Genomic DNA, 22,520 nt, shown 5'->3' with positions numbered 1-22,520 from the left:
TCCTCTATGTTTTCTCTTACCCTGTGGGTTCTAGTCCAGAGCCTGTTATGCAATATTGTATAGTTTTCTTAGTATGCAGTTTACATATAGTCAAACTTTAAGTTACCTACAGAACCATGAATAACAATTTTTTTGTTAAAACCTGTGTTTTGAGTAATATTTTAATGAATAAAAAACAGCAAGCTATATAAATCTTTATGTTTCTATTCAACAGATATTATTGCAATACAGGATACAAATTGGAAGGAGATCAAATTAGAAGATGTTTGGACAATGTCACTTTTTCTGGTCTACCCCCAGAGTGTAAGCCTGTTCAGTGTGCTCCGCCTGGAACTATAGCCAATGGGGCTACAACTTTGTCAGAACCTGAAAATATTTACAATTCTACTGCTACATTTACCTGTGATAATGGCTATTTTATTAGAGGAACTGCAACAATCAAATGTGAATCCAATGGACAATGGTCATCTGCACTTCCTGCTTGTTTCCCTGTAGCATGTAATGTCACTCCATTACTAGATGGTAAAACTAACAGTACAACTGCAGTGTATGGATCTGTTGTTGCATATGAATGTAATCCTGGTTTTAAAATGGTTGGTGACTCTGTTAGAAAATGCTTAGCTGATGGCACTTGGGACACTCCTAAGCCGCTATGTGAAGTCATTAGATGCCCTGTACTTAGTCTATCTGGTGGCCTTGTGTCAACTATTGAGAGAACAGTGGGCACAGTTGTAAGATTAGAATGCAGAGGAAACTACCACCTAACTGGACCATCTGTCAGAACTTGTGAAAGCAATGGTAAGTGGAGTGGAGATGAACCATCCTGTTCTCCTATCACTTGCCCGCCTGCAACTCCTATTGCACATGGTGAGTTGGATATCCTGAATGAGACCACAGTGGAGTACAAATGTAATAAAGGCTACACTCTTTTGGGCTCTAATCTTGTTAAGTGTGGGGTTGATGGAATCTGGAGGCCAGCATCTCCTATTTGTCAGATAAATACTTGCGATGACTTGTCACAAACATTGTTTCCCCATGGTTCTATTTCATACACGGCCAACAAGTATGGTGATAGTGTGACTTACAGTTGTGACACTGGGTACACTCTGAGGGGAGATGCGGAGAGACTATGTGATGAGACTGGTCAGTGGACAGCAGATGAGCCAGAATGTAAAATTGTTGATTGTGGTCATCCTCCACTTTTAGCCAATGGATATTTTGAAGGAGATGAGTATACGTTTGACTCAGTGCTTAAAATTGTTTGTCAGAATGATTATAAGCTGAAAGGTGTTGAAACCATTAAGTGTCTAAGTAATGGATTGTGGGAGAATTATATCTCAACCTGTGAACTTATAAAATGCCCTGAGTTATTTTTTTCAAATGGATCAGTTTCAGTGGATACTCAAAATGTAAAAGGTGTTGCCAAATATCAGTGCAATGAAGGTTATGATCTAGTTGGTAACACAGAAAGGACTTGTTCAGATACAGGGGAGTGGTCAGGTACTGTACCAGTTTGTAATGAAGTAGTTTGTCCTGAGCCTGATCCAATAGACCAAGCAATACTAGAAGGAGATAAAAGAAACTATGGTGCAAAGATTTTCTATACCTGCAAGGAAGGCTATCAGTTATATGGTGATTTTGAAAGGGTTTGTGAACATGGCAGTAAATGGTCAGGCATAGAACCTGTATGTGATCCTGTGCTTTGCCCAGAACCTTATGAATTCCCACCTCACCTTCAATTTAATGCAGACCAGAGTAATTACTTAAGTGTCATGACCCTCTACTGTGATGAAGGCTATCAACTGGTTGGATCACCAGATAGAGTATGCCAGTCTAATGGTACATGGTCAGGCTCAGTACCACATTGTATCAAAATCTCCTGTGGGGAGCCACCAGCTATCCATCATGCCATTATAGTACAAAAAAGTGACAATCTTTTTGAGGCTGTTGTCAAGTACTCCTGTGTGGAGGGCTACAGCTCTTCTGGACTAGATACAACTACTTGCTTGTTCAATAAAACTTGGTCTTTCATAGACTTTGCCTGCAATATCATTAGTTGTCCAATAATCCTGCCTACTGATGTCCCTAATTCAAATCTAGAAGCATCAACCTTTACCTTTGGAAGCACTGTTTCATTTTCATGTATTGAAGGCTTCAATATGTCAGGAGCCTCCAATGTTACTTGTACATCTCTAGGAAAATGGAGTTCAACCCTGCCAGAATGTCTTATCCTCCAGTGCCCATCCTTGGGGCAGTTGGACTTTGGATGGATTGACATTTCTTCACTTGATTATGGTAGCATAGCTTTGTTTAGCTGTCAGATTGGCTATAACTTGGTTGGATATAATGAGACCCAGTGTTTAAGTTCTGCCACTTGGAGCGTTCCTAAACCACTTTGTCAAATTGTTTCTTGTGGAGCTTTGCCAGGTATAATTCCTAATGGGCAGCTTTTGCAACCTCAAGCAGAATACTTTTTTCAACAGATGGGATCTTACAGTTGTGAGTTTGGCTATAAACTATCTGGAAACAGTGTATTGACCTGTCAAGAAACTGGACTCTTTGACTTTCTTATTCCATCTTGTTTAAGAATCCCATGTCCAGCTCCAGTGGGTATTGACTTTGGTCACTTTACAGAGTACATTTCTAATTTCACAGTTGTTTATGAATGCATGAGTGGCTATAATTTGATAGGTCAATCTGAACTTATTTGTCTGCTGGGAGGAAACTGGAGTGATCTTGCTCCTTCTTGTCTGCCTGTTATTTGTCCAACACCAGCTGGCCTTCAAAATGGGGAAATCACTGGAACTGAATTTTTCTTTGGACAGTCTGTCCAATTTTCATGCTACAAAGGTTACAATTTAATTGGGTCACCTCAGTTAGAATGCTTAGCAAATGAAAGCTGGAGTGATGCTCAGCCCCATTGTGCCCCTGTTGATTGTGGTGAACCCACTGAACAGTTTAATCATGGCTTTATCAAAGGCACATACACCTATGGAGGTAGTATTGAGTATCATTGTAATCCAGGATTTCAGCTAAATGGAAAAAACTTGAGATTCTGTCAAGCTGATGGCTCATGGGAAACCTTTATTTCAGAGTGCTTAAGGCTTAGTTGTCAGACACCACTCTCTATAGATAATGGCTTTATTATTGGGGATACATACCAGTTTGAGGATAATATAACTTACTTATGTAATGCAGGCTACCAATTGAATGGTGATTCTAATCATACATGTTTATCTAACCTCAGCTGGAGTGGTCAAATTCCAGCTTGTCTGAAGATCTCTTGTGGTGTACCACCCATTTTACTCAATGGAAAGATTTTGGGAAACTCTTACTTCTTTCAGGATGTTATTACCATCTCTTGTGACTTTGGCTACCGTTTGGTCGGTGCTGCTGTCATGACTTGTGAAGCCAATGGCCAGTGGTCAGGACAAGCCCACTGTGAACAAATTGTTTGCAAAGAAGTGCCAGCTATCGTTAATGGTAACTACAAGCTTGATACAAACTCAAGTGTCAATGCAGTGCTTTCTAAAGTTATATACGAATGTGACAGAGGGTATATTTTGAATGGCTCACATGAGAAAATCTGCCAGGAGTCAGGTGAATGGTCAGATGATCTAGTTAATTGCTATCCAGTGTCCTGTAGTGCAATCCAAAGCCTTCAGTACGGAACTGTCATTGGTTCTATTTTTACCTATCTGTCATTTGTGAATTTTACTTGCAATCCTGGCTTTGATTTAATTGGGACATTTTCTTTGCAGTGTAACTATACAGGAGAATGGAGTGGACAGTTTCCTTATTGTAAAGTTAAGTCTTGTCCAGATGTTTCAGTTGCACATGGCATTGTTTACCTAAACTCTAATGATTCATCTACTGTCACTACAAACAGGAATGGTTCTCTTTACATATACGGAGATACAATAACTATTGAATGTCATGCTGGTTATGAAATACTTGGAAATTTGACTAGCAGTGAGTGTAGAATTGATGGTTCATGGAGTAGTCTGAATATCACATGTACCCCTGTGCAGTGCACTGAGCCTGTAGGAATAGAACATGCTGTTCTTTCAGTGCCATCACTGACATACCAAAGTGTCATAACAGTCTCGTGTGTTGCTGGTTATGATCTCATTGGAGATGATGAATTGACTTGTGGGGCTAACAAAAACTGGGTTGAGCCCCTCCCAAAATGTGTTCTTCTAGCTTGTGGCTCACCCCCAAGTGTCTCCAATGCCATCATTGAAGGGGACAGTTTCAAACTTGGTGATTTTATATCTTATAAATGTAAGCCTGGTTATGAAATGGTTGGTGACTCAAGGATTCAGTGTGGAAGCGGCAGAGCTTGGGTCGGAAACCTACCTGTTTGTAGAGAAGTTAACTGTGGACCACCCCCTGCATTTCCACAAGCAACAGTTAGTGTGGCAGACACCATCTACAGGAGCCAGGCAAATTTAACATGTGACTTGGGTTATGTACTTCAGGGCAACTCTGAAATGATTTGTAGTGCTGACCAGTCTTGGAAGTATGATCCAAACCTCATGTGTGCCCCCATTAATTGTGGTAAACCTCCTCAGATTGATCATGGCACTTATTCTGCAGATACTACAATACTGGGCAGTCTGGCACTGTACATGTGTAATCCAGGATATTTCCTTGAAGACTCAAGCTCTCTCTACTGTTCTGAAGATGGCTCATGGACACAAGATTTACCGCAGTGTCTCCCTGTAGATTGCCACTATCCACCTTCCATTCCTTATACAACATCTGAATTTAATGGAACCCACTATTCTGAAAAGGTTAAATATACTTGTAATGTTGGTTATCAACAATCCGATGTTAATATACAGGCAGAGTTAACATGTAATGAGTCAGGAGCCTGGCAAGGAGATATCCCAGTCTGTGAGGCAATCAATTGTGGTCTGCCACCTGATTTCTCTCATTCTTATTATTTTCTGGATAACAATAGAACTGACTATTTGTCCTTAGCAGTTTATCATTGTAATCCAGGATACAATAGCTCTAAACTAGACCATTATTTGATTTGTAATGTCTCCAGTTTGTGGGAAGGTAATCCTATTGTATGTACTCCACTTGATTGTAAGGATCTTCCTATTCTGAGCAATGGTGAATATGATGCTGCTAATGGAACCACATTTGGTTCTGTTGTCTCTTATGAATGCTCTAGAGGATACACCAAGCTGGGACCAGAGTTCATTACATGCACAGAAGATGGCACATGGTCCACTGATTATCATGCATGCTTGCCAGTAAACTGCCTTCAACCTCCTGACATTGAAAATGGCATGGTAGAGTTAAATGATACTACGTTGGGATCTCAAGCATTTTACTCATGCTTACCTGGCTACACAGTTGTTGGTAATGATACGCTTGACTGTAGTGATACAGGTCAGTGGGCATTTGCTAATACATATTGTGAACCAGTTGACTGTCAAGCACCAATCTCAATATTACATGGTCATGTGAACTATACTAGCTCAAAATTTCAAGGACTTGCAATTTATTCCTGTGACCCTGGGTACAGTATTGGTTTGGATACAACACTTGTATGTAGTGAGTCAGCTACATGGGTTGGGCTAGAACCTCACTGTAGCATTATTAATTGCAGTCAGCCTTTGGTTAAGCCTTATTCCAGAGTTCTGTACTCAAACTTATCATACCTGTCTTCTGCTACATTTTCTTGTGAAGCAGGTTACCAACTAGTGGGGCAGAGTTCTATTCTTTGTTTAGAAACTGGTCAGTGGTCTGAAGAATCGCCAGATTGCTCTCCACTGGATTGCTCTCACCCAGTAGAAATTCCTCATGGTAGTCTGATTGCTTCAGGCACCACATTTGGCTCATATGTCACATACTCTTGCCATTCAGGTTACCAGCTCAAGGGAGACAGAGTCATTTACTGCAGTCAACAAGGTACTTGGGATGGCAGCATTCCATCTTGTGACATTAAAGACTGCAGGATGCCATTGGATATTGCAAATGGTCAGGTCATTTACTTCTCCACAACCTTTGCCTCATTAGCCACCTACACTTGTAACAAAGGCTTTAGGCTACAAGGGAATAATACTATTTACTGTGATGAAAATGGCCACTGGATATCTTCTGATCCTGCAATATGTGAAGAGATCCAATGTCCAGAGCCTTCATTTATTCAAAATGGGCATGTTAGTTACACTCAGCTAACTGTAGGATCATTAGCCAACTATGCCTGCAATTCTGGGTATGTCCTTATTGGCTCCACTTCACGTGTCTGTAATGAGGATGGTACCTGGCAAGGAGGAAAGCCTGCATGTGACAGGATAAAGTGTCCAGTTCCCCCTCAAATACCTCATGGACTCTTCTCAAGTTCTGACCAGTCTGTGGGCATCAGAGTAAATTACACTTGCACTGCAGGATTTGTACATAGCGGGGTAACAAGTATATTTTGTCAGGCTGATGGCACATGGTCCTCAGAGCTTCCCATGTGTATACCTGTCACATGCCCAGAACCTAAAGCAATACTGAATGCCCTCATAACAGCACACACAGGCAACAATCTGGGATCTAGTGTCACCTACTCATGTGTCAAAGGGTTTGAGATGGTTGGTCATGCAGACAATGAATACACTGTTGTATGTTCCGGCTCTGGAGAATGGAGTAGCAGTATGCCTAGATGTACTGTGGTCACTTGCAAAACTCCTCCACCAAGCATCCCTTTTAGCACCATTAAAACTTTAGGCAACACATACACTTCAGAAACAGTTTACACATGTCTCAGTGGCTATCACTTAAATGGCAGTGGAAAAATAGCATGTAATCATTTGGGCCAATGGTCAGCAGATGAGCCAACATCATGTGTTCCTATGTTATGTGGACCACCACCTGAAATACCACAGTCTACTTATGAAGGCTCCATTTTCAGTTTTAATCACTCAGTAACTTACAGATGTAACCCAGGCTATGATTTAATTGGTATACCAACTAGTTACTGTGATGCTGATGGTGCTTGGAGTTCTATTGGTTTCCATTGCCAACGTAAGTTTTTCACACCATTTTAAACATATTTAGTTTTTTTTTTGTTTTTTTTGCAGCTGGTTGGGTGGGTCATACATGCAATTTTTATTTGTACTTTGCAGTCCTGTTTTCTTGACCATTTTATACTTTTTTAATCCTGTTGTCATGGCCACTTTTTTTTGGGGGGGTGGGGGGTGTCTTGATATTTTCTATTGTCTGCCACCATTTTGTACATGTCCTGTTTTCTTGATATTTCAAAATGTATACCCCCATGAAAGTGTCTATTATGGCTAAGTAGTCAAGTACTTAGCTTTGAGCTATGGGTTCTCAGCCTTCTGAAAATTTTGGACACACTGAAATTCATCCTGCTTTAATGGGTACCTGAGAGAAGTATTAAAAACTGGTAGAGGATTTGTGCTCAAGGCTTTAAGATCTGTTGTCCTAAACACATCACAATGCTAAATGTTAGATCTGTTGCTGTAAACACATCACAATACCAAATGTTAGATCTGTTGCTGTAAACACATCACAATGCCAAATGTTAGATCTGTGGCTTAAACACATCACAATGCAAAATGTTAGATCTGTTGCTGTAAACACATCACAATGCCAAATTTTAGATCTGTTGCTGTAAACACATCACAATGCCAAATTTTAGATATGTTGTCCTAAACACATGCTAAATGTTAGATCTGTTGCTGTAAACACCTCACAATGCTAAATGTTAAACATTTCCTTTAAACATTTGGATAAATTTGGTTCTTTCTACTCAGAACAACAATGCACAGAAATTCTAGCAATACCTGACAATGGAGAAATAGTAGGTGATTCAGATGGTCCTTTTGTTGTTGGCTCAACAGTATCCTTTGTCTGTTTGAATGGATATTCTCTTGTTGGTCAATCAACCTTGAGATGTACTGATTCTGGACAATGGTCATCACAGCCCCCACTGTGTCAAAATACTATTGGTGAGTTAATTTATGAGAATTTAGATATTGAAAATGTTCCACATCAGTTTTTGAGATTTATTTTTTATATACACATTTATCTGAAAGAGGTGTTTTTGTAATGTAGATTTTTGCAAGGAGACCTTAACAATGGATAATACTAAACCTCCTCCTCCTGGTAAGCTTATTGGTAGCCAAACAGTCTTAGAGTGTGTACCTGGATATGTGGCCAATGGTGATTTGACTTCAGTCTGTCAGAGTGATGGAAGCTGGACACTCCCAACTGGACGATGTGAAAGTAAAATTTTGTCTTTTTTTTCAAACTTGTTATTAACTTTGAAATTGATAGAACCACATTAACACACAACTTGTATCTTATTACTATCTCAAAGAATTTTATTTGCATTTTTATCAACTTTTACTAATGAAAAAAATACAAAAACTAGTGCTATTTATTTTATTTCAAGGAGCGTTCTGTGGCAAGCCGGTGGTTGAAAATGCTCTCAATGTCAAGCTGATTGGTCAAAATTATTACTATGGAGACACAGTTGTATTTATTTGTAGATATGGATTAATGCCTGTCAATGGAAACTCAGTTTTAAAATGCAAAGAAGATGGCAAATGGGATGGAGAAGCTAAGTGCATAGGTAAGCAACAATCTTTTTTGTATGAACTGTTGGCAGTCCTTATTTGTCATACTCAAAGGCCAAAACAATATGCTAAATTATTAACAAATAAAAATTACATTTAGATATTTTAATTATTCTATCTTCATAATATCAATTTAAAAAAATAATTTGTTTTATTTTACTTGTTGTTATTACAAATGTAATTTGCGTATATGTTGTTACAAAACTTCTTCTCTTCTTCCACATAGAATTTTGTAAACAAGATTGTCTTAATGGTGGGCGTTGTATTGGAGGCAATAAATGTAAATGTTTGCCTGGTTGGGCTGGTCACAGATGTCAGACAGGTAAGCAGAAGTCATCACAGGCTTAAATATTAACTTCTATTTGGATGTCAAGTGTGATAAGTTTCCCAGTCAATGGTGGTCCACAAGACATCAATTTTGTGTGACTATTTATGAAACATTTTTGAATGTCTTCAAGTCTAATGGTTGTAAAAGTATTGAACAGAGATCTTGGTGTATATCTTCTAGGAAAATCCAACAACTTCAAGGAAATAAGTTTATTGTAAGGAGCTGTTAAGAGCCAAGATATTATTTGATTGATCACCAATAGACAACTCCTCTGTCTTACTTCAGAATCTAGTTTCTCCTTTCAAGCCATCACACTCAACTACTGTTCTGGATTGATAGGATAGTGTTCATCTGTTTATAATGTAGGCAAGAAACTAATAAAGTATCAAAAGGAACTCATGCAATAGCCTTTCACAATAAATCTTTTTTTTTATTTAATTTATTATTGAGATTTTTATATATTTTTTTTGCCTTCTAGTTCTAGTTTGTGTGTCTCTAAGCTTGTACACATTATAAATTCTTAGTAGTAGTTGGGACTGAATCCTTGACCTAACAAGAACCTGCATTCTTGAAGTTATCTCCTAAATACAATTGAATGGTGTTTAGCTGTAATCTTTTTAAAACAATTTAGTCACTCAAATGGTATAATTGAGTATTAGAAACTCTGATGTTTCATGCTAATAAAAAACTTGTAAAGTGAAGTCATGTTTGTTTGTTGTGAAAGTTAGTAAGAATATCAAATACATTTGCAGTATGGTAGTTCATTACATGCTGAAAACTTAGAGTGAATAAGAATTATATATATGGGAGTGCTGGAGAGCTCTCACTAAAGTCACAGGACACACATTTGAGACACAAAAAAGAGCTCTTGCTGAATACAGATGCAGATTAGAAAGTAAAAGTAAAGTCTTCTTTCAGACCTTGCAATCTATGGGACAGATGATATAAAGGTCATCTGTTTCTGTGGCCCACCATTATTGAGGGTGTTATGTGGTCAGCACAATGACCAACCACATTTACTTTTCCCAAACTAATGTCAGGTACCCATTAGAGCTGGGTGGACTCAAAGGCACCCTAAAGATCCCATATTTAAAAATATATAAAATAAGAAGATAAGATGCCTTATAATATATATATATATATTATGCTAAATAGGTGGACCAGTTCAAAAGTGAACAAGAATTCTGTGAAAACAAAAAAAAAAAGCTGTATGTTTAGGTTAGGCACAAACAAATTGAAGTACTTTCAATTTTTGTTTATTTAAAAAAATCTTTAAAATTTCATGATTATAATATGTATTTATATTTTTACATTGATTAATTTCTCTATGTATCTATGAACTCCAAAGCAATTTGTATCTTCCCTTGCCTTCATGGAGGAAAGTGTATTGCCCCTTACCTTTGTCAGTGTAAGCCTGGCTATGAAGGTTCACGCTGTGAAAAAGGTAAACATTCTAGTTAGAAAATAATAAGCATATTTAACTGACCATTTAATAAGATCAATTGTTTCATCTCATTTGTGCTTGTAGGATTTTTATTTTAGCACTGTTATAAGGTAAAGCTCCTATTATTTTTAGTGACCCCCTAAGGGTTAACTTCTATAATTTTTAGCAACCCCTTAAGGGTAGAGCTTCTATTATTTGTGTGACCTTGTAAGGAAAAACTTTTATTTTTTAGTTGTCATTTTAATATCTAAATCTCATCAACCAAAGCCACTATAGAGAAATTCAATTTTATCTTCATGCCTATCATGCTCAACAAACAAAAAAAAGATGCAATGGCTTCATTCAAGTATGCATATTGAATGCATAACATTTTACCATTTTCAGAAGTTGTAGTTTTTTTTTTTTTTATGTATCCTTATTGATGTCAAAATGTCATTTAGAAATGTGTAATTACACATTTGTTGACTAAGCTAAGTTAATTATTCTTAAAACAATTACCTTAAATTTAATGTTAATTGTAAAGCATTTAAAATTTCTCTGCTTTCCCATGTACTCTACAGATTCATCTTTACTTTTAAAATAACCCAAATTCTCTTTAAAATATCAATAAATACAATTTGTATTCTCAGTCTTATGTTCTAAGCAGTGTCAGAATAATGGCAGATGTGTTGAACCAGACAAATGTCAATGTCCATTTGGTTTTACTGGGGCATCTTGTGAAACGTAAGTCTCTTGTGAATCCCAAGATTTTTAAAGAGAGTTGTATTTCTTTTAGATTCACCCATTGAATTAAGATTTTTAAAAAAAAATGTTCAAAACTTTTTTAGATTTCAAATTAATCTTAATGTCTTCATAAAATTGAACAAAATATTTTCTCTTTTGCAGAGCAATTATCAGACGTAATGCTAACCGTTCAGGCTAACAGTAATGCTACAGCTTGCCTCATCAGTCAATTTCAAGTCTTTGCAAATATGCATTTATTAATGCTACAAGTGAAAACCAATCAATATTAAAGCATTGTTTTCATTATTGAATGCTTTCATTTTTCTACTTGTTCTGTATTAATGAAGGCCTGATAATGTTAACTAATTTTGTGTGTGTGTACAAGTATGGTTGGCTAATGTACATACCATCTTTTTTAGGGCGTATCACTATTTTTCTTTTGATATGTTAAAGCAATTAGATTATAAGACAGTCTTTGTATAAGACAGTCTTTGTATTGACTTTTTGTAAAAAAAATGACAAAGGCAGTTTTGTCTGCTGTACAATCTAATTTTATAATTTTTGTTATTGCCCCTTATCTGCTTGTCTGAATTCTTAAAGAAACAGTTGTGTCTCTAAGAGCCACTAGCTGCAACTTGAGAATCACTGTGCTATGCTGTTTTTTCGACTTGTCTGGTATGTGTACCAAGGTTGGTTTGATAAACACAATATATTCTGTCTCACAGTAAGCTGCTAATGTTAAAAAAAGAAGAAAAACAACCTCAAACAACTTTGAAAAATGCATTTAATTACAATTTGCATAATTAATTAGTGCAGAAGGCAAAAGTAAAGGCTTTCACACAAGACAAATAAACATGAACCTGAGTTTAAAAAATCACTAACCATCATTTTATCTTAGAGATGTTAGGTACACAAAAATTTGACTCATTTGAATCAAGCAGATAAACTATAAAACTTGACTTAGTGATTGAAAGGAATCACTTTGTCTAGTGATCATTGCAGAATTGAACACTAAATCATACTATGCTGATTGTTTTTTTTTGTTTTAATTACTTTTTTGCTTCAGTATTTTTTTTTAATTAAAAAATTCATTTATTTTACTGTAGAAAAAAAACATGTATTCATTATACTGGCGACATGAAATAAAAAAGACAAAATGAATGTTTTGTTCAATTATTTTTATGGTCCTTTTTATTAGGATCATATACTCATCACGTCTGCTACCAATAGTTGAAGTAGCCATGAATTTCAAAATTGTTTTATATATGTATTAAATCTTGTCTGTTTAACCTGGTTCAATACACCAACAAAACATTTCATTACTTCTGCTACAGTTCTAAAAATATTTCAACACAGACACAGGAGGGGAAAAGAAAAAAAAAAGACTTCCACTCATGGTGCCTTTACTTGTTCATTTATCAATTTTGAGATGGTTGCATTAGTAGACTTTAGTGGTAGTCTAGCTTTTGCATAAACTTTACATTTCTATAAAATTTATTTTAAATATTCCAAACAACTTCATTCAATTAAACATATAAACAAATATTTCTCTGTATATCTAGTCTATTATTTTAGCTGTAATATAGATTTTGATACATGCGAATTATTCATTAATGTATATAATTGGAAAAAGCTATAAAAAATATTTAAATAAGCACCATAATTTTAATCTTATATATAAGGATTATCATTTTAATGCGAGGTGTTGTGGCTGAGTGGTAAACGATTGGCTTCCAAACTGGGGTCCAGGGTTTGAATCCTGGTGAAGACTGCGATTTTTAATTTTGGGATTTTTAGGGCACCTCTGGGTCCAACCAGCTCCAATAGGTGCCTGTACACATGACCCCCTCATTAACTGTAGGCAAGAGAAACAGATGACCTTGACATCATCTGTCTTATAGATCGCAAGGGGAAGTTTACTTTGATCATTTTAATGCCTTTTTTTTCTTTATAAACGATTATTAGAAAATCCAAGATAATTGATAACATCATTAATCCTATTTTGTACTATTCCTTCCCATAAATTTCTTGCATTTTATGTCTCATCTGCCTCTTGACTTTCATCAAAGGGGTGCTGTAACAGTTTGCATAACCTAAGCCCTCCATTTTTCCAATCTGCAGCTATTCTTAGTAGGATATCAAGAGAGAGGCCAGTTCATTCTTTTACATTGTCCAGCCAGCTTTTTTTTTAGGATGACCCCTTCATCGTGCTCCCTCCACTGTATACCTTGAAGGATGACAACAGTGAGTCATGTCTTACAATATGATCAAACCAGCTCATCTTTTGTCTCTTCACAGTTATGAGGAGTTCCTTCTTTTGGCTAGCCAGAGTGGTGACTTGGAACAATTCAAACTCATTTTTATTTTCCTGCTATTTGATACCTAGCATTTTTCTGTAGCTCCAACAAATTTCTTTCAGCCTCAGCATTCATTGTCCAATTTTTACAACCTAGAAGAATATAGCAACCACTAGTGAAGAATACAGCTTAAATTTTACTTGGAAGCTGATGTTACTCTTCCAGATTTTCCAGTTTGCTCATAGCAGTGGATGTAATGCTGAAACTGGTTTTTACCTTTTATTGATCCTCCATCTTTTGTAATGTTTGACTCTAGGTATTAATGTATGAGTCAACTTCTAATGTTTGGTCATTCAACCCCACCACAAATTTTTATTTTGCTTTTTTCCATGCCAACATTTTGAAGAAGATCTTGAACTTGGTCGGCATTTCCATTATGGGAAGGGGTCTATCCAATGAAAATTTATGAAATACCTATCCAGTGAGTATCCACCCATCTTGAACCCATGAAGAGTTTGCAAGCTAATAGGAGGAATGGTAAACAACAATTTTAATGTTAGAAGAAAAGTGATTACAACATTGAAAATTAAAAACTGGACATTTATGGAAGCATTTAGTAGATACAAAAGAAACAATGTAAAAAAGTGTGATTTTAAAACATGTAAATTAATTTACTTATAATCACACTTGATTTCAGCATACTCACACACACACACATGATATCAGCACCAATGTGACACTTTAAAGTACAAAACATAACCCCCAACCACAAGTCAGAAAATTGAAGGAATATTGTTTTGTTGTATGTACATGACTCTACTGTGCAGTAAAATAGAAGTATAAAAAAAAAATTAATGCCACAAATTTTGCTCACCTATTCAGATGCTAACAATTTAACAGTGTCCAAAATTATGTTGTATCTACCTTGCTTAGTGTTATAACACTTTATCTTTGTTTAGTTTGGATAAGTAGTTGTGTATCTTTTGTTTGAAACTGGAAGAACCCACTACACTGGTTGGTGATACATGTGATGACTCTTTGAGTTTTCTGCCATTCTGATGAAGCGGTAAAGAATCACTGGCTGGTTCATGTCTTTTCTTGGTGCCATTGAACTTTTTGTGCTTGAACTGTATTTGGTCATTGATGCAGTCCAAGCTGCCTTGATACTCACCACTACTGGAGGACAGTGATTCTTCAAGTGAAACATATGATGCATGAATAAGTTTGACATCAGCTGGAAGCTCACCTTGTATGGCATCTTCAAATCTAACTGCTGCAGATTGTTGAAAAGGGCTGCAGACTGATGTTTGATTTTGATTATTCTCCAGCGTGTGCAGTTTTACCAACTGAGATGAATGGTGTAGGATGGTTTGAGTCAGGTCAGAAGATGGCATGCTTCCATTGTGTAAAGAATACTGGTCTTTCCTGTCATATTCATTCATGTGTAGACTTGCGCTAGAATGGCAAGAAAGGAAGGAACTACTTACAGGGCTGGCTGTAATGTTAATGCTGCAGGGACTCAGTTGACTTGGAGGTCTGCTACCTGAAACATCTGGCGTTGCAAAGGAGTTTGAAGAGATGGAAGAAGTCATTGAATTCAACTGTACAGAGTGGGAACAGTGGGAAGTGGGGAGATGAGAAAACTGAGGTATGAACAGAACAGATTCTGGTGAAGTGGAAGGTTTATACATAGAAGAAAGACTTGGTGCTAGATGCTGGGATGAGACTCCTGCTAGACTTGTGGGCTGCTGCACATTTCTAACTGGATGAAGGGAAGAAGCTGATAATATTAAGCCATTGGCATTTGCTGACTCAGCAGTTTGGCCATTGCTTTGCTGCTTGGTTACACAGACATTTTCAGAGTGGTTTGGTTCCAATATATTTATTCTAGGAGGAAGTTTGTTAAGCCCCATGAGGTCATTGTAAGAATCAAATGAACTCACTTGAAGCAAATGTTGATATTTTTGGCTAGAGTCATTCTGGTAAGTTTCATTGTACATTTGAACTTTGTCATTTGGTTCCCATTTTGTTCTAACCTTGCCACTATTTTTCTCTTTACTGACTTCAATCACATAAACACCTCCATGTACTGAATTAGAATTGGACATTGTTGATGTGGCTATTCGATGAAAACTACTGGAGTGGGATGCCATATGCAATGAAAGGTCAGAATCAAATATGTCTGGTTTAGTAGCTGATAGCAGGATAAACTCAGACATGAAGTAATAAATGTAGCGATATTCTTCCTGAAAAAAAAATTAATATTGTAATGTAGAAAAACTATTCAAATTAATTTGTATCACTTTTTTTTTTCACTTGGGATCATTAAATAAAATTATTGATTTTTAAATTTTATATGTAACACATCTTTATGGATTAAAAAAAATTAAACCTCAAGAGTATTGTCAAATAAAAAGTAATCATTTGTTGTCCAGTTAATTACTGATGATACTGCATAAAGGTATATAATATATCTAGGATAAGATTAAGATATATACAGAAAGAGAGATGAGTGTTCTAAAATGTTTAAACACTGACCAGATCAGGCACCAATTGTGGACGATTTTTGCGAACTAACCGAACAGCATTGAAAACATCAACCTCTTTTTCAACTTTGACTTGATCACAGCAAATATTGATTGCACAGTACAGACCAACTCTGCTGCAGCCATCTCTAAAAATTTAACGAGCTAAATTCAAAATTTTTATTGCAAACTGGATGAAAATTTTAAAAGAAAAAAATAATGGCAAATGAATGGATCTCCTGAGATAGAATACATTCTTTATGTGACAGTACAATTATGTATTACTAGTTCTGTCATAACTTTCTACTGAACAATTAATATCTAGGATTAATTCAATTTTCTCAAGTAGTTACGTACTTGGACATGATACATATAGGTTGTCGACTGCTGCTTCTTCTTTGCCAATCAGATACATGCTCCATGACTGTAAGCAGTGACTTGGACACAATGCCTATACCCTTTTTTTTGCTTTTAGTCACAGTGTCCATGCCTCCATAAACATGAGATCGGAGATTGCTGTACTGTCCATTGCAAGACTTCACATTTCCATCAGTCCTGGAACTAAATACTTGAAACATTTTCACAATAATTTCATCTTGTCTTATTTCACAGCCAACTAGGTTGTTCATGATCTGAAACAATGGAGACATACAAATAAAGATAGATTTCATTTCAACTTAAATAATCCAATACCACAAAAAATTTTACCAAGTCGTTACTGATTATATGTAAGCACCATCTAACAATCTCAAACTTGGACTGTCTTTCCATACCATTTCTTTGGAATAAGTAGTAAGTTTTTAAAAAATTATCAAACTTAAACTGTCTTTCCATACCATTTCTTTGGAATAAGTAGTAAGTTTTTAAAAAATTATCTAACTTAGACTGTCTTTCCATACCATTTCTTCGGAATAAGTAGTAAGTTTTTAAAAATTTATCAAACTTAGACTGTCTTTCCATACCATTTCTTTGGAATAAGTAGTAAGTTTTTTAAGTTTTTAAAAAATTATCAAACTTAGACTGTCTTTCCATACCATTTCCTTGGAATAAGAAGTACCATTTTTTAAAATTCCATTTCTTCCTAGAATCTAATGCTTCCTAGGATCTTTTTTTGCTATTATTTGTTGTTTTTTTCTTTAAATTTTGTTTTCTAACATTTCATAGTTAAATTATTATGTTTCTAATTCTTTTTCTTCTTTACTTCCTATTACTAATTATAAATAAATAGAACCAGGATGAAAAACAATATGATAAATAAGTCATCATGACAATATATGAGCTTCAAACTACTCTAAAGCCATCTTTCTGAAACAAAAAAAAAAGTTAAGTTTCTTAATTATGTTATATTCTATAATCTGTGGTAAAATAACTTCTATAATCTGTGGTAAAAAAAATTTATAATCTGTGGTAAAAAAAGGTGAAAAAACTTGAGATAGAGTAGCTTAGGGCTTACATTTTTCTATGCGTAATCAAAGAATTGATAATGTTGAAGAACTCCTTATCTCTTTAACAGAAAATATAAAAAAAAACTCCATTGTGTTTGACTTTTATTCAATCACACAAATATGCATGCTGAGTGCAAAATCTTGAATGTGACTGACACAAAGAAGTTTTGCATTGATAAGTGAGTTTCCTAAAGTAATTGAAAAGTAAAAGTACTGAAAAATAAATGGATTTTTAGTACCAGCTTATCATGTGCTAAAAAAAAAATATGAATACATCATTATGACATTCTACAAATTCTTGCTCTAGAATTAAAAAAAAAACACTACAGGTGTAGATGATCTTAGAAGTTGTATGACTTATTTTGCAAAGCTAAAACGTTGGCTCAAGAAGAACAGTCCATGGAAAGAATACAGAATTAAAGTGTGCTGTATATTAGACACATAGAAAGTAAAATCCATTCAAAGGAAATGATCTAAGTTTAACAAACATATTTTACACTTGTTAATGAAGCTATAATATTGCAAAGATACAAACATTCAAAGTGATTAAAAACAAGAATTTTTGCTATAATTTTCAAAAATAAACAGAATGAGTCTAAATGTAGAAAATGAATAATTAACTCAATGATAAATAATAATATGTGTAGACCCGAGACCAGGAATGAAATAACAAACTGAAATCTAAAAAAAAATGAGGAAAAATGAAAATGTGCACACATCTTGATCAATGAGATAAATGTTACCATCACATCTTCACTGATGCGCATCAGTGTCTGCGCAATTAGGTGTGGATGTCTTTTGGGCTGAGAAGGAATGAATCATAAATGAAAAAATGTATTTTTTAAGGACTAGACTTTGCTAATGTGTGTTAGAAAGAATTGTAAAATTAATAAAACACTTTCTTGATTTCAATCCATTGAACATTACTACATATTATGTTTTAATGTTCTAAAGATTACTAAATGGTAACATAAGATTTTATTCTATTATTATTAGGAAGATAGTTATTATAAATAGTGTCTCATAGCAATCCAAATGGGCTTGAATTGCAAGATAAGGATTAAAAATGAGCCTTTACCTTTCTGATTGCAAAAGTTCTGATTGTTATGTGACTCATCTTATCACAACTCAAATAACGAACACTGATTGGTCCATAACTTGCCACATGATCAACCTCCTTAGGCCAAAATCTGAGGTAATTCTGAGATCAAACAAATGTATCATGTTTACTTTTAAATTGTAAATGTTTGTAGCCTACATTTATGTTTATTTTTAGAAACCTAGTCTGGTTAAACATATGTGTTCACATTTAAAGACCTAGTCTAGTAAATGATAATACATACATGCACACATTTAGAAACATAGTCTAGCAAATGTTTATACTTATATTTTACATCCAAAACCTGGTCTAGTAAATGTTTGTACATGCAATTTAATAAATTTAGTTTACAACAATTCTATTTATAACATTCAACATTGGGAAGAGAAAACAATACCAAATAATATGCCACTGTTTTTAAGAAGCTTTAATATTTTTAAGCTTAAAAATCTTGATGGCTACAAGCACTTAATTATTAATTCTAAAAAGGTTTTATTGAGAAAGTCTATAGACTGTCATGTATATTACTTATCATGAACAAATTTCTAAAATTTTACTTTAAGACAAATTCAAAATTAAGATGTTTTTCTTAAACTCAAACAGTAATAAAATTAAATAAGTAAAATTCATACTCTTGTAAACTTGTGTAAATCATTCATTAGGACAATAGATGTGATTTTAAAGTCAAATAGCATTCGCCAAAAATCTGCAATCGTCTTTTTTAAAGGCCACTGTGTAGCTAGAAAGGCATTCTCTGTATGATAACCCTGAAATAGATATCCATTTTTTTTTAACTTTAACAGCATTTTGATGTGTAGTACCAATAAAAAGAGAATGAAATGAATACTTCTAGTCAATAATTAAATCTCTTTAATATCTCTTATTTAAACAGTTTTGTTGCATGATATTTCAAAAGAAGTCACCCAATGTGAGAAAATGATGTAAAAAAAAGTTGTAGAAAATGAGACAAGTTGCCAGCTTACTCCTACCCTTCCAAACCCCCCCCCCCCCTATTTTTCCCTAATCTAGTAATGGCTTGGTCATTAATATTCAATCATTGTTCACAGACTGAGTGGGTAATGTATGGGGCAAGGGAGCCATCACTGCCACTGCATGTGCTGGGAGATAATGCTGTTTCTCTATGTCTCTTGAGATTTCAACAGATCTTCTTCATATCAATCACTGAGCTGTGCTTTTAGGAATTCTATGTTATATATGTTATTGTTTATCAATTGTTGTACTGTTTATCAATTGTTGTACTGTATATAAATTGTCTAATTTCAATTAAAAAAAACTTTTCAAAAAATATAATCATACAAACCTTTTTCTATAAAACTGCTAAATATCAATGTTCATTTGTAAATATTTTATATTTATACTTCTGTGTAAATGAAAATGTTTAAAATTTTGTGGGGATATTTTTGTGCATCCTTAATGTAGATATTTATCTGCATCATTTATGTTAATATTTTAGTATTGGGAAATTCAATCAATAAATGAGTGAATGCTTAAATTTAAAGATAGCAATCAATATAATGGGAAACCATTTAGAATTGAGGTTCTATTTTCAGTGTCTTATATCTGCATTTAGAGTTCCATTTGAAATTTCATATTATTACTATCTTTAATTTTTACCATTAATATACACATAAAATCTAATTTATTATGATCATTTATTAAATATTATTTTTAAAAGTTTTATGTTAAAAAGGATCTTGCATAATTTCACTAGTTCTAATTTCCAATTTATTTTAAATTTCCACTTTACAAAATTTCCCTTTGATAAATAATTACATGGAATTGTACTATATTCCAACTAATAGAATGAACATTCCACCAAATTGGCATCTCAATAAGTACATATGGCAGCTCCAACTAGGGCATAAAGTCTATAAATAAAAGGAAAACAACTTACATCAATATATACAGCATTAATAAAGTCTGTTCCGCCATCAACACAGTCTGATGTACTGAGGTATGGCCTGGCACATTCAGCTAAATGAAGAGAATTAGGAAATTGTTACAGCTTATGTGTGTCAGTACTTACAAATATTTCTTTATTGTTTATATTTTCTATAATATTCAATATATATGTTAGACTTACGTGGAAGCATCATGATGTCCCTGCTTTTACTACGATTCTCAACTCTGTGTCCACTAGCACAATCCCCAATGCTAAGTCTAGGAACAATTACTTGAAGAGTCTAGAATTGAATATATTCTGCTCAGTTACATAAGCAAAGAAGACATTCATAAGGAAAATACATAGTTTATAAAATATTTATTTAGGAATACATATTTAGAATTTTAACTATTAATGTATTCTAGATATTATTTATTGATGAAGAGAGTAAATAATTTCAATCTTGTGACCTGAAATTCTCGATCAAGTTTAAATGCCTTAGCATCACTACTGTAATGTACTTCATATGCTGCTACTAGAGTCTGTGCAGGGTAAACTGTTGTGCCACATTGGAGATACATGGCTACTGCCTGATAAATCTGCTGATACTGAGCCTGTTCAAATGTAAGCAAAAAAGCTGTCATCATTTGAAATTAACTTTCCTAGCAACATACATAATCTAGTCATTGCTTAGTTCTACCCCAATACAGGTTCAGATTTAAGCATAAATGAACATGCTAATCACTAAATAAGTTTAATATTTACAAATTAAAATGAAAGCATTTTTATGCATCACCTAGAGTACCATTGTTATTGAGAGAAAAAAGGTGAAGAAAAATGGGGGAAAGATAAAGCTCTGATGGGGGCTCGAAACATTAACATCCTAGCAGTGACAAACGTAACAATCTAATGTCTGAAATGATCATTCATCCTCCAAGCTTTTCAAGTCAGTACAAGCATTCACTATCCAGGGTCAGATGGTGTAATGATAAACTAAAAGCTTTCCCACATTCCCACTAATACTCTAGTGCTGCAATTATATGTTTCAATTCTTTGGTTAATCACCATTTGTTTCATCACTAAGCTTCAAAATTCATGGATGTTTGATCATCATCTATGTTTGATCAGGTTTAAGCATCACTAAATTTATTTCCTAGCTTTAAGGGTTAACAGCAAATTTAAGTGAAGGCTCTAATACTGAAAAATAGTAGAAGGAGGTCACTAAGTGTTTTTATGTTCAACTTCTACTCTTGGATTTGTGATGGGATTTTAATCTTGATTTATGTTCTTGAATCATCTCAGCAAAAATAAAATGTAAATCTATTCTCAGCTAGGGAAGTGAAAGCAGTTGTTTGTTGCACTGACCATATAAAAAATATAAATGCTTTGCCTCAGAAACTGATAAGTTCACCTTCATCTGTTTTATGTACTTATAAATCTAGGTTTCTAATTGGAACTTCACAGTTTTTTAAAACCTTAATTAGCTTGGACTTTGTAAGAAAAGAAATTTTAAGCAACAGAGAATTGTAGTCTTGCAAAAACATTTTATACAAGTCATATTCTTTATATACCAAACAATGTAATTAAATCATAGAACAATTATTCTCATCTGATAACGAGATGGGAGCATGGCCATTAGCTAGGTTAAGAACATTGTTTTTAAGGCCATTGTTGAACACACAACTATTTCTCCCTCAAGATCTATCAAATCTAACAAGCTGCTGTACATTTAATCAACAGCTGTTAGGCTCACCAAGGAATAACCAACAATGACATTGCACTTAGATGTATCACATCTGTTTGTTAAGTACAGAAATTCAAATAGGTTGTAGACTAAATATAATGTATAAAACTGATTTTAAAATATTTACAAAATGTCAGACAATAACCTAAAGACATACCAGAGTCCTGACCATGTTTTTCCTAAATCTACGCAAGTGTAGTACAGTACTGTACACATCTACTCTGTCTTCAGAATGAAGCTGATGTAAACAATAATCTATAGCTACATAAACTGCTGTGCGACCTCCACCACATCTGGGAAAAAAATTAGACTAATTCTTAAGCAATGTACATAAATTAATTTCAATGTACTTCCTATCAAAAAGTTTTTTATCACATACTTTCTCTCAAATTGGTTTATTTTCACT

General features: G+C 34.5%; 2 protein-coding genes across 6 annotated transcripts in view; one reads left to right on the top strand and one right to left on the bottom strand.

The window, feature by feature from the left end:
- Positions 1 to 12,262, top strand: part of LOC106060161 (sushi, von Willebrand factor type A, EGF and pentraxin domain-containing protein 1-like) — a 59,597-nt gene extending 47,335 nt beyond the window's left edge. For all 3 annotated transcript variants that reach the window (XM_056030190.1, XM_056030188.1, XM_056030189.1), the window contains exons 34-41: positions 215 to 7,029; positions 7,782 to 7,976; positions 8,083 to 8,253; positions 8,423 to 8,602; positions 8,833 to 8,928; positions 10,283 to 10,378; positions 11,008 to 11,101; positions 11,264 to 12,262. In XM_056030190.1, the coding sequence (XP_055886165.1) occupies positions 215 to 7,029; positions 7,782 to 7,976; positions 8,083 to 8,253; positions 8,423 to 8,602; positions 8,833 to 8,928; positions 10,283 to 10,378; positions 11,008 to 11,101; positions 11,264 to 11,300 (7,684 nt within the window). In that variant the 3' untranslated portion in view covers positions 11,301 to 12,262. The remainder of the gene's footprint in view (positions 1 to 214; positions 7,030 to 7,781; positions 7,977 to 8,082; positions 8,254 to 8,422; positions 8,603 to 8,832; positions 8,929 to 10,282; positions 10,379 to 11,007; positions 11,102 to 11,263) is intronic.
- Positions 12,155 to 22,520, bottom strand: part of LOC106060209 (receptor-type tyrosine-protein phosphatase kappa-like) — an 88,829-nt gene continuing 78,463 nt past the window's right edge. For 2 of the 3 annotated variants that reach the window (XM_056030191.1, XM_013218009.2), the window contains 10 exons: positions 22,272 to 22,407; positions 20,841 to 20,984; positions 20,572 to 20,671; positions 20,383 to 20,462; positions 19,100 to 19,234; positions 18,447 to 18,569; positions 18,112 to 18,171; positions 16,281 to 16,555; positions 15,937 to 16,072; positions 12,155 to 15,644 (listed from right to left, as the gene is read on the bottom strand). In XM_056030191.1, the coding sequence (XP_055886166.1) occupies positions 14,334 to 15,644; positions 15,937 to 16,072; positions 16,281 to 16,555; positions 18,112 to 18,171; positions 18,447 to 18,569; positions 19,100 to 19,234; positions 20,383 to 20,462; positions 20,572 to 20,671; positions 20,841 to 20,984; positions 22,272 to 22,407 (2,500 nt within the window). In that variant the 3' untranslated portion in view covers positions 12,155 to 14,333. The remainder of the gene's footprint in view (positions 15,645 to 15,936; positions 16,073 to 16,280; positions 16,556 to 18,111; positions 18,172 to 18,446; positions 18,570 to 19,099; positions 19,235 to 20,382; positions 20,463 to 20,571; positions 20,672 to 20,840; positions 20,985 to 22,271; positions 22,408 to 22,520) is intronic. The other variant, XM_056030192.1, reaches the window with a different exon arrangement.

The sequence above is a fragment of the Biomphalaria glabrata genome, chromosome 5 (assembly GCF_947242115.1).
Source record: "Biomphalaria glabrata chromosome 5, xgBioGlab47.1, whole genome shotgun sequence".
NCBI lineage: Eukaryota > Metazoa > Mollusca > Gastropoda > Planorbidae > Biomphalaria > Biomphalaria glabrata.
This window is presented reverse-complemented; position numbering and strand designations above follow the sequence as displayed.